At 37.0% G+C, this 19,492-nt stretch overlaps 1 protein-coding gene across 1 annotated transcript in view; it reads right to left on the bottom strand.

Annotated features, from left to right (window-relative positions):
* Window positions 1–19,492, bottom strand: part of LOC131027893 (putative DEAD-box ATP-dependent RNA helicase 29) — a 62,587-nt gene that overhangs the window by 8,906 nt on the left and 34,189 nt on the right. Inside the window, exons 5-7 of the mRNA XM_057957998.2 lie at window positions 12,740–12,785; window positions 3,380–3,450; window positions 3,239–3,291 (exon numbers count right to left, since the gene is read on the bottom strand). Coding sequence (XP_057813981.1) covers window positions 3,239–3,291; window positions 3,380–3,450; window positions 12,740–12,785 — 170 coding nt within the window. The remainder of the gene's footprint in view (window positions 1–3,238; window positions 3,292–3,379; window positions 3,451–12,739; window positions 12,786–19,492) is intronic.

Genomic DNA, 19,492 nt, shown 5'->3' with positions numbered 1-19,492 from the left:
TGTGCACATTTACCAGGACTTAACTATTCCGCAACTCAAAGTGCTAATGAAGATTCCCTAGAAGACATTGATTGACAGGAAAGTCGTCTAGAAGAATGATGTTTATGATTTCCCGCGGTGGTCTTGCGTTGTCTGCACCAAAAAAGAATATTTTGGAAGATTCAGTAGGGAGCCTGCTTCCTTGAGAGACTCAATCAAGAAAGTGCAAGGACTATTTTCCAGAAGGGTGACTGAAGTTCCTTAGGGGCAGATTGCATGAGTTTTTCTTTGTCGATTCATTTTCCACAGCACACTTGGAAGGTGTTTCTTTGTTCTCCAGCACAATGCAGAAGACACAGGAGATGGCGGCGGATTGGGAGAAGCTTTTCTCCAAGTGCTAGGAAGAAATTGCCTTGATGGAATTCAGGACGAAAAGCATGCCAAGTGTCTTTGTAGGAGAATTAGAGGCCGTTGTCGCCAGGTTCATTGCATATGCTATTAATGAGTTGGATAATGGTCGTCCATTTCTAGATGAGAATCTTTTGACATAATGGCACATGCATGGCTGGAATATTTGACTAAGTGGCGGCTGGGTCAACGCATGCCAAGGTAGTGGAGCATCTTTTGCATGTAGCCATCGCATTTAGGAGATGATACGCATTATTGTTGATTTTTTTTCATGGAGGAATATTCATGACATTGTGGGCAATTTTGAATGGTGGAATATTTATTACATGCTAGGTAAATGTAATGAAGAATGGTGCATTTAATGCACAGGGGATGCCATTTTGGGCAGAAATTTTTTTATTGTAATGGCCATGATGGGTATTTATCGTTTTATTCCCACCTTGTTGCATCTTGAGTGTGGAATCTTTTGGGTCAAACCGTAAATAGGGTTTGCATGTAATCAAGGCTTGAGGCCTGTATAAAGGGGTGATCCCCTCATTTGTAAGGGGAGAAAGATTGTTGCGATAATCTTTTGGAGTAGTAAACTGTAATACATTGTTCTTTTGATGGTGTATACTTGTCCTATTTCAAAGCTTGCATGGTCTTGCTTTCCTCACTTAGAGTAGATTTGTTTTATGCATTTTAGCAAACAAAGTTCATTGCAGTGTTCTAAGGTGGGTCATTGCTCATACCTTTTGTTAATAGCTGATTGTTATTAACAGTGTAAGGTTGGTCTCAGCCATTATATGTGTCTTTAATCCAAATCATTGCATGGATATTGTTCTCTAATGGTGTTCGCTGATAATTTAAAATCCTCTAAACACATTCCTTGAAGATTGCACCCACTTCATGTAGTTGTCTTAGCGTGGCGAAGTGAAGTGTGGTTGATCTATCTGAAGCATTGCAGTTTGCTAAGTTCTTAGGTTTTAAGTAGTTTTCCTAAACCCTCTCTCATTTTACTTTCAGTATTTTCAAGTCAAAAATCTTAAGAAAGAGCTTTTCATTGATAAATCATTCCTGGTCAAATTCCTTGAAAGTTATAAAATTGCAAAATCTTCTTTAAGTTTGTCCAAGTCTCGTTGGATTATCGGCAAATCACATCAAGCCAACTAAGTCACATCCACTGCATAATCGGAACCTTGGAGTCAATCGTTTGAACTTATTGCAATCTTAGCATATGATTGAACTTTGATCAAGAGAGTAAAGTGACCGTTGGGCAACTTTATTCTATGTTAGATATTGTCATAAATCGCACGTCAACATGTGGCAGCACATTTATACAGGTCATGGCTTGCACACAGGCCACAAGGCCTTTTAGAAAAAAGAAAATAAAACTAAAAAAATGTTAATATATATATTTATGATAAATAAATTTTATAATAAATATTTAATATATAATTTTTAAAAGAAATATTTAATAAAAATTTAAAAAATAAATAATTATATATGATGTTTATAATAACAGGTTTGGAGGAATATAATAAGAAGGTGAATCCTCCAAATCCCTTGCAGACCTAAGCAAAGATCCAAGGGACGGATTGGTTGGGGATGCAATATGCATACCCATTGCAAGGCAAAATAAGGACATGATACAAACGCTTACTCTCACAAGGGATGATCTGAGAAGAAACATGGAAACTCATGCATTATATGAGCCATAATGTAAATAATTTTTCCCTGCTGAAATTGTATGGCTGCAAGAGACCATTGAAGACATTCACATCATAATCTTCACGCTGAGATTAAGATAGGTAGATGATGTATTAAACAAGAGACACAATAGTGTATTAATCTAGAGTCTGTAAATAATTATTACCAATTATGGTTTGGCACTGGCTATGCGGCCCTTTAAACAGCACCGCATAGCCTAGGCCCTCCTTACATTAAACCTGGAATGCGTACACCTGTGTTCTCTTTAAACAGCTTCTGACATCTGACAGACACAAAGACAAAGGAAAAAAAAATGCCTGCCCCGCCGGGAAAGCCACATAAGATCTGATGTTTTGTATTCTAGAATGGATGATGTGGAAATGACACAAGACACATGCAATAAGTGGAGACAAAGAGCAATGAAGGCTAAGGCATCTGCTGCCCAAGCAAAACAACACTTGCAAGAAGTCAAAGATCGCTGCAATCTCATGGAGTATAGAGAGAGAGAGAGAGAGAGAGAGAGTTAATCTGATTTTTTTGAAAAACTTTGAAAAAATGAAACTTTTAAATTGAAAAATTATTATATACATCTCTAAGGATGAGGTCCCTCAAAAATGTGGCCTCACTGGTTCATAGCTCTAGTCAAAAAGTGTTCACCGATCAAAAAGAAAAAAAAATTCCTTTCCAATGCATTGTCAATGATCACCCAAGCTCTGTTGATGGATTGCAATCTTTTTGTGAAACCATCCAATATTTCATGCATTTAAAAGATCTCATAAAACTGTGAATTGCGACAAGTATCATGCACATCCGTACAGTATAAGACGCAACCTATTCTGTTCAAACATATTAAACAGTAATTATCTTGTTAGAGTCATGAATAATGATGGCATGCAGTTGGACAGACTAGAACGTGCATGTAAATCAAAGATTGTTGTATGTGCATAACTTTACCATTCTCTGCTACTTTAATGTCTTTAGAACATCTACAAACATCAATAATTTAACTTAATGCATGATAATCCAGCAGGTATCACTATGTGAGCCCTGTTAAAAGATGGTACTGCAAGGGCTTCAATGAGATAAACTCAGAAGTTATATAGAATAAATCTATTAATTCTAAGCAGCGAGTAAAAAAGCCTGTCCTGGTGAAATTGTGTACCTGTTCGATGCAAATTCCTCGCTCCCTCTGACTAACAACCCGGCTTCTGAATGCTGGAAATTTTAAAAAACATTTACTTAAAGCAAAAAATCAATTACGAGCTATTGTAAATACCAGAAGCATGAGTCAAGCACAACATACTTGATTTGAAGGAATGGAATTTATATAGTACTCCTTATCCCTAAAACTCTTCACAATGAATGTCTTATGATCTGAGTCATACCAATAACGTAGGTTAGCATAATGAATAGTTGTGTGAGTAACAAAATCAAATAGCCATCATCTATATCAGAAAAAAATATCCAAGGAAATTTAGTTACTCATATATAAGGCATTTATCATTATTTTCGAGAACCCCAGTACATAACATTAGAGCTGAATTGAGAATTCACAGAAGAGTGACACACAAATCAGGAAAATATACAAATATTGGAAATTCCATTATTCATACAATAAGGCATTCACCATATTCATTATCTAACCATATTACGAAACATTAGAGCCGAATTGAGAATTCACCTGAATCAATGTACAAATCAACATTTCAATGTCTGATTATTTGACTTTTCATTTCTATTGTGCCTGTACAATCTTTTTGGCTATTAGACTCAATCTCTTTAAACTAAAACTTGAAGTTGACTGTACTTAAAAATCAAATAGTACTATTTGATTTTCATTTCAAGACCATAGATGCATCTTACCAAGCATATATATCATGTTAGAATCACAGACTGATGCCAGAAGCCAGATTGAATTATAGTCTTGGTTGAGTTAAAATATTTCTCTTCTCTGCTGCACATTTTAACTTTTCATGAGTACAAACAGCACTAAATATTAGACAATCAATGTTTGTTTGGTCTCATTCTGAGGGAAAGAATCTATTTCAAAGGAAGTACTCTACCAAAGAAGATAACGACACTTTCTACAATATAAGCAGTACAAATTATCATTGCTCGTGATTCAGAAATATTTCTATGTGCTGATACACATAACTTGAATAAACTGGTGTGGTCTTAGTCAATTGCTACCATACAAGAAAATTGGTGTATTAGACTGACTCTTTCTAAAAAAGATTTTCAGAAAGACCTGCAAATACAGATACCTGCAATAGGAAAAGCTCACTCCCAGCTTAGAGACCATGCAGTAAACTTTTAAGCCCATTCATGTAGATTATCTTATTTAAATATTGAATTCAATAATTTTGAAGTCTTTCTACAACATAGGGAACCATAACATGGCAATTCTGAACTTCCAGATTATCACATCAATAAATTCAAAAATGAATCTATACTAATAACTTGGGTTCTAAATTCAATTGAGATGGATTGTGCTCTATTCTTAGACAACAATTATTTCATAAAAATATTGCTGCAACTTACATTTTGTGGGTCTTTTTCTTAAATTGCACTCTTTGCAGGCTGGACCATGGGGGATGGCTAGCCATCACCTACCATACCCTTCTTTTTCTGCAGCATACCCAGGACATTTCCCAAATTATTTAATAGGAGATGGCTCTGGGGATGTTTTCTACCCATCCACAACTCCTTGAAACATCCTGCTACAGAGACAGTTGGGATCATGCTTTTCTTGAAAAGAATTCAACATCCCTTGTTGTTTCATCTCTAACTGAGAAGCATCTTGACCTTAATGTTTTACCTCTTCCATTTGTGTTTCTTCTTGAAGGTGATCTAGTCCTTTGACTTCAGATCTATGATCGTATTTGCAATATTAGGCAGAAAGCATGTGGAAGTATGCAGATTTGAGTAAACTTTAACAAAAATATTTCAAGATAAGTTTGGTCTCAAATCCAAAAATTCAAAGAACATATCCCAGACAACATTCACTGAGCTTTCAGAAATTGTAAAGAAATGAGATAAATTCCAAAAATTGCAGCCTATACAGAAAATTTAAGGAAAACCCTAGAAACATACTAACTTGATAAAAGGCAATCACAGAAAGCTAAAGTTTGGGCATTAGCTCATTCATTGCAATCCCCAACTTCTCTGAAAAAACACCAAAAGGTTCAGTGCAATTTGGAATATATGTGTGAATCTTGAAAATTAGGATCTCCTAGGAAAAATAATTAGTCAGATGTCTTGAAAGAAAGTCCTGCCTGCTCTAATATCATGTAGAAATTAGCAGGTATCCACCCTTAGGAATGAAGAAACTAATCCTTAACAAGTAGAGTACAATGTGAAAAAAGGAGCAAAAACATATGATGGCATCAGTAGGCGATAACATTTTATAAACAGATGAATTGGATGATTAAAACAATGGGCTTGGATGTATAAATAGAAGTATTCTTGGCCACTGCAGAAAACATCTCCTCATAGTCTATTCCCTCCCTTTGAGAGAATCCTTGAACCATGAACCTAACTTAGTACTTCCCTGTAGTTCCATCAGCTGAATGCTTGTTCTTGTATAGCCACTTGGAATAAATCATTAAGCTCACCACAGGTCAAGGCACCTCCTCCCAAACGTTTTTTCTGAAAATGAAGAACAATAACTCTTCTTGCATGGCTGTACACCATACAAAATCTTTTACTGTCTTCTCAAAAGTAATAAGTTCTCCATCAACAATTGAAGACATAAGAGCAAGATCAATAGTAAATTCTTGGGAACTTTACTTATTGATTATGGGTTACTCACAAACTTTTCTGCCTCCTATAGAAATTATGTGAGCTATGTAGGCTTTATGTTGTACCTTCTGATTTTGTATCACCAGAATTGGATTCTGGAGTTGATTGATATAGGTTTTTGGTTGTACCTTGCAATTTTGTGGACTAGAATTGGATTTCTGGACTTGATTGATGAACACTTTTAGTTGGATCAAAAAATAGATCAGCAGGAGTATCAGTTTCTTCGATCATTGGAGAGGCCTCAGATGTACTGGAAGCCCATCCATCTACCTTGAATTTGACATCTCAGGCCATTGCCACCTTCCACTAAATAGGTAGATAAACTTTGTACCCCTTTAGTGTCTCATTGTACTCAATAAATGTAATGTCCCCTTATTGCACCTAGTCAATTTAGCTTCCCGTTAGCTTATTCCTAGAGTTCCCATACGCTAAGAGGAATTGGGAAGGGAACTAAGTGTTCCGTAGAGAGCTAGAGACAATTATTTCAGTATGTTCTGACGATTCTCTATTTTTAGCATATGCTAATTTTAGTAAGCACTATCTTGGGCACTTGGTCTCAGCTTCAATTTCCACTTAGCTACAGAGTGAAGTGTTTTCACTTTTAGTGCCTTGGTGAGTTTCTTAAGGTTAGAGGAATAATATTTTATGATTTTCACTTAAGTATTTTTAAAAGGTAACTTTAGTTTATAAACTTAAGAGATAAATTGTTATAAAGTTCCCCCCAAAAGTGATGCCTACGAAAGGGGGCAAGATTTAATGTGATAAAGCTTATAATGTGGCCCCAAAAGTGGACGCATTTTAAACAAGCATTTTCCAAATGGGAAATTGAGATAATGTCAAAACATCTTTGCACCTTAGAGCTTAGTATCAAAATAATAATAATGGTCATCTTAGTCGTTTTTATTAACTTCTATTTTTGCCTTTCGTTTTCTATTCTCAACTGTTTCCCTTATGGAAAGATTGTCTTGTAAATTCTTTATAAGGAGCCTTTCATCTCCTTTTGTAATTAATCCGTATAATCAATAATATTTACATGGTATCAGAGCGGGTTAAGTCTTTTTGACAAAAAAAATTAGTATTTACATGGAATTTATTTCCAAAAGTTTTTTTTATGATTTTTATGAAAAATCATGGTGTTGCTACCTGATTTTTTTTCATAACAATTTTGAATCATTTTTTAATTGAAAAATGTGGTTTGCTTTTGGAAATCACGGAAGCGTTCATTCGTGCAATGGTTTCCAACAAGGAAAATCGCAGATTTTTTGAAGGAAAACTTTAAGGGTTTTGAGTTTTCTGATTTTTGTTTTGCACAAAATCATGGAAGGGTTTTGCACGATTCGGCGATTCTTCCACAAAATCATGGTTTAAGTTTTTTGCTGACTTTTTTGTCAACCAAAATCAAAAAATTTTGAGAAGCTAATCTTGGTGTCTTTGCATAAAGGGAGGGATGGATTTGTTACCCAACATCATGTTGGAAGGATTTTTGTAGAAGGATTATGGTAAACTTGGTCATATCCAAAAGTCTTGCAAAACTAGCAAGGGTCTTAGCAACAAGCTCATGTCGCAAAGCATCCTGAGAAGGGGGCAGCCTTCTATGCATTTGTGGCCACAGATTATGTCAAGTACTCTATAGGGTAGTTAGTAGGATGACCATTAAGAGAGAATATTAAAATAATAATGTAGTGTTTCTAACTTTCTATAATGGTCATCTTAGTTAGTCGTTTTAAGTAACTTCTATTTTTTTCCTTGTGTGTTTCTATTCTCAATCATTTCCCTTATGGAAAGATCATCTTGTAAACTCTTTACATGAATTTAAAATTAATCAGTTTGATCAATAATATTTATACTTAGTTACATTATTATTTTATGAAAATATTTTTTAGTGATTTTTGAGTGATTCTTTGAGAGAGGAATAAAGATAAATAAATTATATTAATGTCCACGAACAACCAAAATAGATTATGCAACTCAAGAGTAGACCAGTTTATAAAGAAATTTCTAAGAGGAAATTCCTAGAAAGGCCAGAACCAAAAACAAAATAGGTGGAGTACCAACATAGGTGGTCAAGAAACCAATACAAATAGCCAAGTAGGTGGTCAAGAAACCAATTTAGGGTTTAGAGTTAGTAATTAATAAGTTGGAATTCTAGTGATTGCAACCTTGATTATCTAAATGGCCCACTCGGAGGAGAAAGTGAGGCATCCTCTCTATTTTTTATTTTTTCAGTTAAACTCAGATTTACTCACAATCAATGAGTTGCATGTGTTACTCACAATCAAGGTTGTTGGGAGATTCTTGTTTACTGCTCTATCTGATTACCAAACACCTAAGTAAAATATATCTTTATTCACACAAGGAATTATTACAGAAGTAGGCCACAGATGGTCAGCAAAGGAGCAGACTTGATCATACTCTCTCCCTTGATGATAAAAATCTATTTAAGAAACCTAATGGTTGCCAAGAAGAGCACAAACATCAACCAACCGACTCTTATAACTACCCAAAACTGACAAATGATTAATACAGTCTGATAAATCATATTATCAAAAATAATTATAATAGGCATTGAACACTAACTACAATTCTCTCTCAAAGGGAAAGGGGTCATCTTCATTGGAGAGATTACCTATCTGTTTTCTATATTGATTCCCTTCATTCTTGCACCAGTAGTTCTAAAAGAAGAACCTTCTTATTAAAAGTACTTAATTGGAGACCCCATCTTTAAAACAAACAACAGTCTTTCTCTTCCTATGCTTCGAGAAAAGCATCTCAGGAAGGAAGACATTGTTACATAGTAATATAGCTTATTGTAAAACGTACTAACTGTAATGTTGAGAAAACATACTTATCATGATCATGAGCTTTAAAAATATATCCTGTAATATATTTCTGCATGCCATTGTGTTAAAGATGGTAACCTCAGAAGATACCATGTATGCCGTACTTATGGAATTCTCAGGCTCTTATTTGTTTTCGGTGTGCTTCTTCAATAGCTGGAAAATGTTACAGTTTCATATTACATCTGTCTCTGTTCATACTTCATGTATCGAAGTCCTTGAATGTTGTCACCGACTTTGATTTAGCTGGCAAACCATTTCTTTTCTTTCGTTGGACTTCATCAGCTCATGATGTATGCCAGTGTGTAACTGACACCGTCCTTATCGTCTCGTCTTCCACCTTCTTCTTGAGGAGTCTATCGGTTATTGAAGCAGGTTATTTATTCATGTGCCGTGGGTTATTTAGAAGATGATCGGCATTCTTTGAAGGGTCTTTTACTGTGACTTTGTATCTATTATTTTCTGAGCTGATCATTTACATTCAGCTGTGAACATTTGAGTGCACAGATTTGTTCTATTGCATCTTCTTCTACATTATTTTTGTAAGCAGATTTTCTGATAGTCAACTTCTATTTGAGCATTATCAATCATTGTTAAAATGATTGCATTCTAAGTAAGAAAGATATGTACTTATTTTGAGACTTCAATAAAATCTATCTTTAGGTGTGGCTGGGTTTTTCACCCTCAAGTGGAGGGTTTTCCCAGGATAGTTTGTTGAGTTCTTGCTCTCTTAAGCTTTCTTAGATGTTATTATCTGTGTTTTAGCAATCTGTTTTTATTTTTAACGCATTGACCATCAGTAGATTCAATACAATAATATTTAAAACTTTTTACATGTTCGTTTTTGTAGCTAGGTCAGATCCCTTCTGGGGGCCGACCTACTACACAAATATCAAATGGCCTGTCGGCCTTGATATTTGTATATCTCAGCGATTATTTCCTATATTGAGCAGGCCCTATTTGGGTGTAGCATTCATGTAATTGTAATAGGGCATGACCTATTTGATGCAACTTGCTTAAGGCAAGACCTAAGTTATAACGTGTGAATATCTATTTTGTATTATTGTAACTTGGTGCCAAATTATATGTGGCCGACCTTTGTGTATAATCCCATATTAAAGAAAGGTGACTTGTAGTCACAAGGGTATTCAAGTTGTAAGCAAAAATCATCTCTGATTCTGCAAGTTCCTTCAGCAGCGAATTAGATATTCCAGTCAGCAAATTGTTTCCAGGTTGGGCGAATATCTTGCTAGGTCAGCTGAAGTCATTCTAGGCTGCCTAACCTGCTATAGGCTACCAAATCTGCTACAAGACATTGAATCCTTGAGTTAGCTGTGCAACATCTTCCAAGTGCAAGCTCAATCCATCAGCAAATCATATTCTGATTGTCATTATCGGACTGAGATCAAAATCAAGGTTCAGATAAGTAGGGTTTATGTGCTTATGTTTTGTGCCCTAGCTGGGCAAGGTTGTAATCTGTTTCTACCTTACTCTAATCAGATCTGAGATTCTTTGTTGCTGGGTTTTCCCTCCAAGAGGGAGGTTTTCCCAGGGTATAGTTGTGTTGTGTATCCTTCTTACTGTGCATTTTTGTTTTCTGCTCATTAATTGTTAATTTGATCATTTAAAACTAACATGGTATCAGAGCCAAGTTCATACTAACTGTGATCAAATTATCGGGAAGTCTTCATCCTCAGTCTATCATTCCATTCTTCAGTCAGCATGGCATCATACATTAGAGCTGAAGATAGATTGGATGGTGCATCCAATTTCATTGCATGGAAATTCAGAATCATGATGGCATTGAATGATCTCTCTAAGTTCATCAGCAAAGAGTCCTCCGAGCCCTCAGCTGAAGGAGAAAAGGCAGCTTGGAGAAAGAAAGACTTTCAAGCTCAAAGGATAATAGTGGATCCCATCAAGGATCAGATCGTGCCTCTCATCGCCAAGCTAAAGACAGCAAAAGAAATGTCCAGCACCTTGGAGAATATGTATGAGATCAACAACACCAGTCGCATCCTATCGTTGAAGCAGCAGCTTCACCAGATCAAGATGGCAAAAGAAGAATGTGTACCTGCATACTTCAAGAGGATTTCTGATCTGAAGGATCAGCTCTCTTCCGTTGGGAAAATTGTTGAAGATAGCGACCCATCCACATTGGCTCTCAATGGTCTTCCATCATCTTGGGAAGCATTCATTCAAGGAATCAGCGCAAGGATTGAACTTCCACAGTTTGATCGCTTGAGGACAGATTGTTTACAAGAAGAGTCACAGCTAACTGCAAGAGGACTTGACCATGATCATTATGATGTGGAAAATCAAGTTCTTGCTTCGCATATGGAGAAAGGTAAAGGAAGAAAGTGGGATAGAGACAGAGGTTCTGATTCTGCTCCTAAAGCAAAAAGGAAGAAGGATTTATCTCACATCCAGTGCTTTAGTTGTAATAAATTTGGTCATTTTGCTCGGGATTGCAAAACCGGGACTTCTCTTGCTTCCTTTGCAAAAGTTGTCACAGGAACTCCTCAAAAGGAGCAGAAGTCAAATTAAGACTTCCTTTTCTTAAAAGAAGAAAATGTCAGAAGGAGCTTCAGAGGAAGCTCATTCAGCTTCAGAGGGATCTTGTTGTATTCAGCTTCAGAGGGAGCTTGTTTGTTGTTTCAGCTTCAAAGGAAGCCATATCCTTGGTGAAGGCAATCTTCCAGGAGAAGATTGAGGTGAAAGCCCTCGGTTAAGGCAATCTTCCGGGAGAACGTTGAGGTGAGAGCCCTCGTTCCACCCTCTGCGAGTAGGCATGGTGGACCCACCCTCTGCGAGTAGGCATGGTGGGTATCATGGTATACTTGTTCACCCTCTACGAGTAGGCATGGCGAGCCCACCCTCTGCGAGTAGGTATGGTGGGTATCATGGAAGAAATCCCATGATGAGTTTGTTTACCCTCTGAGAGTAGCTATGGTGAACGTCATGTTGTGATGACAATAAGCACTTATGTTTTCATTCATGGGAGTAGCCATGGTGGTAGTCACTATGTGACTTGGTTATTCAGAAGGAATCCTCCCTAGCTAAGAGGGAGTGTTGGTTTTTGTAGCTAGGTCGGATCCCTTCTGGGGGCCGACCTACTACACAATTGTCAAATGGCCTGTCGGCCTTGATATTTGTATATCTCAGCGATTATTTCCTAAATTGAGCAGGCCCTATTTGGGCGTAGCATTCATGCACTTGTAATAGGGCATGACCTATTTGATGCAACTTGCTTAAGGTGAGACCTAAGTTATAACGTGTGAATATCTATTTTGTATTATTGTAACTTGGTGCCAAATTATATGTGGCCGACCTTTGTGTATGATCCCATATAAAAGTAAGGTGACTTGTAGTCACAAGGGTATTCAAGTTGTAAGCAAAATTCATCTCTGATTCTGTAAGTTCCTTCAGCAGCGAATTAGATCTTCCAGTCAGCGAATTGTTTCCAGGTTGGGCGAATCTCTTGTTAGGTCAGCTGAAGTCATTCTAGGCTGCCTAACCTGCTATACGCTACCGAAACTGCTACAGGACATTGAATCCTTGAGTTAGCTGTGCGACATCTTCCAAGTGCAAGCTCAATCCATCAGCAAATCATATTCTGATCATCATTATCGGACTGAGATCAGAATCATGGTTTAGATAAGTAGGGTTTCTATGCTTGTGTTTTGTGCCCTAGCTGGGCAAGGTTGTAATCTGTCTCTACCTTATTCTAATCAGATCTGAGATTCTTTGTTTCTGGGTATTTCCTCCAAGAGGGAGGTTTTCCCAGGGTATAGTTGTTTTGTGTATCCTTCTTACTGTGCATTTTTGTTTTCTGCTCATTAATTGTTAATTTGATCATTTAAAACTAGTTACACACACACTTATATAATTTGTAGTTTCTACAGTGGGAAATAAATAATAGGATTAAAAAACATGAAAATCTGGGAAAAGTTAGTTCAGCTTTAATATAGGTCAAATCATAACATCAATATTCATCTTTCTGAATGGCGTCAACAAATGCATACCTTTCCTCTTCCTCTTATTTGTGCTTGCTGCTTCAAATTCTGGTTCCTGTTATTTAAAGCGAGGAAAAATGATTATACAATCAGTACACCAAGAGATAAATAGAATCAAAGTTATATTCTGCTGCCAAACCATCAAGCAAATCACCTCCACCAATTATATTGCAGTGAACCTAATTCCTGCCCTAATTAACAATATATACCTGCTGTCATAACCATTTATAGAGTTGTCTATTAAAAGAAGGTTGGATACATAAGCTACCATTGGCATAAATCTAAATTACAAGTTTGGGTTCAGGTTTGAGTATGCCAGTATGGCAAAAAAAACAATTGAGATTGGGTTTGTTTGGGGTACATATGTACAGAAACATATAAAAGTCATAAATGTATGCATATTTGCAACCTAAAAACAGAATTTAATTTCAAAATACCACATAGCATGCATATAATAAACAAAACAGCCATAAAAATTAAAAATACTACTTTGATGTCAATTTATCAAATTTGAATGTCATGATAGCTATTCACTATTCAATATTAAAATATTTATATCAGCAATCTGTTTCATATGGGTCTTCACAAGGGTCAACATCCTCATTGACATTAGATGATTTAGGTAGATTAGAAGAACTAGAAGAAATGCTACTAGCACTCACACTAAAAGTATGTTGGCTATCTAACTTGATGCAGATGCCAAGAGCGAGTATCCCAACAAGGAAAGCCTCATCTATCAGCCCTATAAACATACCAAGATTTATGCACAAACACATATTTTGGTGGAACATAACATAGAACAATGACGACAATATCACCTTTAATACTATTAGGGAAGGATTACATTTATGTTACACTTGAAAGGAACCATGTCCTATTCTACACACTCTACCATGCAAGCTCCTCAACTCATAGTCCACCCACAAGCAGCCATTCAACTTACCATTAACCCCTCCAATCATCCCCTCTAAAGGTCTGGCCCCTCTAACCTTCTTTTTGCGCCTCACAAAGACCCTTCTAGTCTATCTTCTCCTAATAGCATGGCCTTGCAGCTGTTTGGTCCATCCCTAAGGCAACTTGTATCCTGGTTCGCTAGTATTTCAATAGTCTTTCCACCATCGTTTCAGCTTTCAACCAATATCCCATTGGTCCTATTTCCTATTGACGACATGCTCAATTCCTAGCTCTCCTCCAATAGCCTACTAACCATCTTTCCACCAACTTCCTCTTCAAAGGAGTACTTCTGGAGATCTTCCTTCAAGTGTCCCTCCAAAAAGTCACATCAAAGACACTCCAAAGGTGCTCTCTCTACCACCTCTATCTCGTTGTATAGCCACTCTTTGGATTTCCAAATCTCATTTTTGCACCCAATAACTTGACCATAACACCACCACAACCTATACCTTCCTAACATGGCAAGTCATCCTATCTTGGATATCATCTAATGCCCATCACCAAATCCCTAGGTCTATCAAATCTCCAATGGTGTCAATCCACCAATCAACTTTGGCCTCTAGGTCTCTACTTGACAATGCATCCATCTCTACCACATTCTTGCTTTTCGCTTTTGGTCCCTTAGACCACTTGGTCTCGTGGACATCAATAAAATTACTTGCACTCTTTTAATGCCTCATTACTTGCACTCTTTCCTTGAGTCCTCCTATTCACCTCTATGCTACTTCGCTATTGCACCCTTCTACTCCTTTCTCTAAGCATCCTTCTCTCTACACTAGTCTTCTTTCTTGAGAACCTCAAGCTTCTCCATTACCCTAGCCTTGTCACCTCTAACCTCATTCTCTTTTGCTTCCCCCTACCGTTTTCCATCGTGCATTTCTTCCTTGTCTCTTTCCTCGAGCACTCTTTTGTCTCATGTTGCTTTTGCATGTGCCCTTTTGCCCTTGGTTCAACAATCTACCTACCTACCTCTAGTTCAACACATCTATCTAACTCATTATCAATGATTTAATCACACTGCCCCAGTCTAGTGCGTATCTTTGACCATCCTTGCACTAGAGTTATCCTCCCTTCTTGGCATTGCCCTCTATCCTTGTGCATTCCTAATACACAATACTTGCTTTGCCTTAGTCTTACTTCAATGCCTCTTTCACCATGCACTATTTTCTCTTTGCCCTCAACTAGCGGTCAACCTTACTAGTTTTAGGATGCTCCACTTCATAACTCCTCAAAAAATGAAGATAGTTGAGCAATGACAGCATCCAATTCAGTTAGCTCAAGTTCCACATCCCACAACTTTGTTAACCCTTGCTTGTAGTCATTTTGTCTGTGGGAAAGAAGTTGCAAGTTGGAATGCACATAGGCTAACTTTCTACATCTTGTTTTTACAAATTGGTTGTACAATTTTATTGAGTGGATAAAAGAGTATGCAATCTAAATTTGCTTCAATGAAGACGAAATGGCAACCTCTTGAGGCGAAGTTAGAGAGTTAACATTATAAAATTATCAATGAAACTCCAAACTTCTAAAAAGATGCTTCAAACGTACAGAGTTTTCAATAAAAAATATAACACTTACATGAAATAAATCTTAGAACATAAGAGGCTATGGGTGTTGGAATGTTTGGCCATGGAGGTACCACCAATTGTCAACAACCTTCTTATACTTCTTACCAAGGGCAAAAATACTTCAATCATTGGAATAAACAAAATCAGCAAACTCATTCATAACTACATCCTCTAAACCAAGTTCACCCAAGAGTTTAGCAAAAGCTAACTTGTACCTTTCATTGACTTCCACATGTATGGTACAACCCTCATCAGCAAAGAAGGAATCTCAATGCTATAGTATTCTAAAGTCAACACAAAGGCAAGAAGAGTAACAGGGTGATCAGTTTGTTTTACTGTTCAACAAAAATTGTTTGCACTTATTTGGTTAAAATGTTTTCACAATCTTGCTCCGCCTGATCTTTCTCAATAACTGAGTTGATGTAATCATATGCCTCTCCCAGTATGGTTGCCAAAAAACATTGAAAGCCAAACCATTTCCTTACACATCTTTTAACGCATTGATCGGCAATCTCTCGAAAATCATTTTGGAGTGCCTTTTCAATGGTTCCTTCATTATCTTATTTGCAGTAGGTTCCTCATTATCTTTTAACGCATTGATCAGCAATCTCTCGAAAATCATTTTGGAGTGCCTTTTCAATGGCTCCTTCATTATCTTATTTGCAGAAGGTTCCTCATGAGTGGCCAAAAATGGGTGGCTCTCTATCACAACTCAAAGGACATTGAAAAATAGGGCAATAGGGGACCTCCATGATCCTCTCTTTGCGAAAGGAGGGTCTATTCTAAGGGCAACTACTTCATCTACATGCTCCTACTCTCTAACATATTTCAACACTCTACTTGTTGGATAAATGCATCCTTCTTGCCTAGGCTATCTTTGATACCCATGCCAAGAATATTACAAAAACACACTTTCACCTGACTATATGACCTTGCATATTTGATACCATACCACTACAAACCCAATATATATCCTCACCTTCTAGAACTTGTTGTATCATATCAACATGCTTCCACAACGATGAGTTCATGTCTATTTGAAGTGGGATTGGCCCACATAGATAGAATTGGCTACCATTGTAACACCTATGGCAATAAATTTAGAAAACAACAAATTCCAAACAAATAAAATCAAACAATATTTATATCCTGACTGATTTAAAAGTAGTAGAATTAAAAACAAATCAAAAGAGCTTGTTTGTAGAAGACTGAGAGAAGATAGACAATAAAACTTTTAACAGCAAAATACGTCATAACAAGGCCAATTGCCAAAGAGGATGCATTGTTTTTTGAAATCTGCCAAGTCACAAACCACATGGTCAAAGATTGCAAATATTATTATTTTTAAACTATGCCCAAGTACTTTTCGCTCAATCACAGCCATAGACACCATCTAGTACCTAAACTAAAGCTGCAAAAGAATAAGGGTGTATCTCCTAGATGTCTACAAGTGTCAATTGCTGGCTGCTGAAAAATATATAATTAGTTGCCATAAATTGATTTTAGACAGCAAAATAAATCAATTAATTAATTATTTAATTTTACATGCCTGCCAAAAATGGAACATTACAGACTTGTAAGACACTAAGGAGTAAACTCACAAGTATTATTGCCAATAATGAATATGGTGTAAATGTACTTTCAAAAGAGACTTGTAAGGGTCTGAAGAATGCTGATCACTATTTCACCACTAACCTTCTAATCGGTAAGAGCAAACCAATACAATATAAAGATGTTGGGAGTCCTTGTGCCACAAAAGATATTTATTGCCACTTAACCCCATAATTTGACTTTTATAGTCATCTCTTTGAAGAGGCCTTGTTATGCATTATTTAGTCAAGATAGTTGATAGTGTTGGCAATTGACACTCATTGGATTCATTTTGTTGTCATTGATGGCAACAAGATTAGATGGAAGTCACATACCGGCACTAGGAGGCATTCACCGGCAGACACTGGCATTGAGCATCTAGGGTTACAACTGGCACCGGCACCGGCACCGACATCCAGCACTTCAGGGAAGCCGACATCAAGGAAGCTTTATTTGAAAAATCATTTTGTAATTGTTGTATAAGGCCGACATTGTACATATTTTGTATTGTAAGCCGACATAAGGCATATTGTTTGTAAAGGGTATATAGGTCAATTTGTTAGGTCATTATGATATGACAGAGGAATGACAGGATAGAACATGTGGATGAAATTGTGGATTATAACAGAATAGGATTGTGGAATGCAAAGATCATTTGTATGCGAATGTTGTATCATGAAATGATTTGTAGATGTTTGTAAGACATTCTTGGAGGGAAGGAGATACCAGTAGTAGTGTTCAGGGTTTATGAACCCATACAGAGCAGAGCTATTACCGAAACTCTTTTTGGCATAAGAGATGTATTTTGTGAGTTCATTGTCATTGTTTTACTTCAGCAAAAGCTTGTAGTCAGTGAGACTCTTTAGTGATGAGCAGTACGCTCTAGGCAATGTGCCTTCTTGCATGTGCAGGCCCCCTCTTTATGTAATATCTTTCATAAGGCCAGTGAATTGATATTATGGGTCACAAATCCCAATGTGGTTTTTCCTCTGAGGTTTTCCACGTATAAATTATGTGTGTTATGGTGTTCATTCATGTGGATGGTTTATTTGCTTCAAGTTACATGTTTATTCATTTACCGGTTTATATGTGTATTTTATAAAAGCATAAAATCTTATCTCACCGGCAAGACACTGATTCACCCCCCCCTCCGCTCTCAGTGTTCTTGGATCCCAACAATTGGTATCAAAGCCTAGTGCCTCGTAAGAAGTTTAACAGCTTGAGGAAGATCCTAAAACCGGAATCTTTAGGCATGGCTATGGAAAAGCAACTTGAGATGGCTCTTGAGGATTATGATGCTGAAAGGATGTAGAACTTGAAACTGCAACATGAATTGAATTCTGCAAATGAATTCATTCTAGTCCTGCAAGAAAGGTTATCATCAGCTCGAGCTAGGAGGAAGGAACTTTTGCAAAAACAGGATGATGATAATGCACTCAAGGAACATTGTCAGAAACTGAGTCAAGCAAACATGCTCATGCAAAATGAAATGCAAGACCTGACTATGAGGATGTCAAAGGATATTGAGGACAAAAAGAAGAAAGAAGAAAGAAGAAAATCTTGCTACATCTGAAGAACAAATCTGAGGAATGTGACAGATTGGCTCATGAGAACGATATGCTGAAAACCAATTTGGTGCAATCCCGAAATAATGAACAAGAACTTGAAAGACAAGTAATATCTCTGAGAGATGATCTGACCACTGCAAGTGAGTACAAAGAAAAGTTTAGGATCAATGCTACACAATTGGATAACTTATTGAAAAGACAAAGTCAAAGTGATGATTCTAGAGGACTTGGATTTGAACAAGGTGAAAGCTCTGGTACTGCAGATCAAACAACCGGTATGCAGAACTCATCAAAACAGAGAAAACCGGTAAGGCAATCTAATGCTTATAAATTCAATGGTAGATGCTTTGTTTGCAATAAATTTGGGCATATGGCTAAACAATGTAGAAATAGATCAAATTAAAACTACAATTTTGTTCTCGGTCAATGCACAAATTGCAAGAAATATGGTCATAAAACAAAAAACTGCAAAATGAATGTTAAATGTCATGCATGTGGAAAGTTTGGACAATTGGCTAATCATTGGAGGTCAAGGAATGACACCGCATATGTCAAAGCAATTCAGAAGAACAATGTTACATGTTATGCATGCAACAAAATAGGTCATATTGCTAAGTACTGCAAAAACAAGACTCAACTAGTTAGCAATAATCAAGCAAATGAGAAAGAAAAGCAGAAGGTAGATGAAATACAACAAGATCACACCAAGAGATGGGTTAGAAAATCTGAAGGACCAAGTGGAGATGCAACAACACCGGTAACTCCACCGGTAGAACAGGGCATTTCTCCACCGGCAGGAAATTCCAACGGTCACTGAGGCATAAGCCTTAGGGGTTGAGAAACTCATTGCAAAACTTGCATATTCCTCAGAGGAGATCTGAAAAGATCTGGAAGAGATTTGGAGAGTTGTGCTCATCATTGATGAAGGGAACACCTGGCATAAGACTATGAAACCGGCATCTGATAGGGTAGATCGCGAAGCATTTATGACAGAGAAAGATTAGGGTTTATTCGCTGATAAAAGGGGAAAGTGGATTCATTTTCACTCACCCAGCATTCAAGCATTCACAGCGAAGCAAAGG

Source organism: Cryptomeria japonica, chromosome 1 (genome assembly GCF_030272615.1).
Source record: "Cryptomeria japonica chromosome 1, Sugi_1.0, whole genome shotgun sequence".
Lineage (NCBI taxonomy): Eukaryota > Viridiplantae > Streptophyta > Pinopsida > Cupressales > Cupressaceae > Cryptomeria > Cryptomeria japonica.
This window is presented reverse-complemented; position numbering and strand designations above follow the sequence as displayed.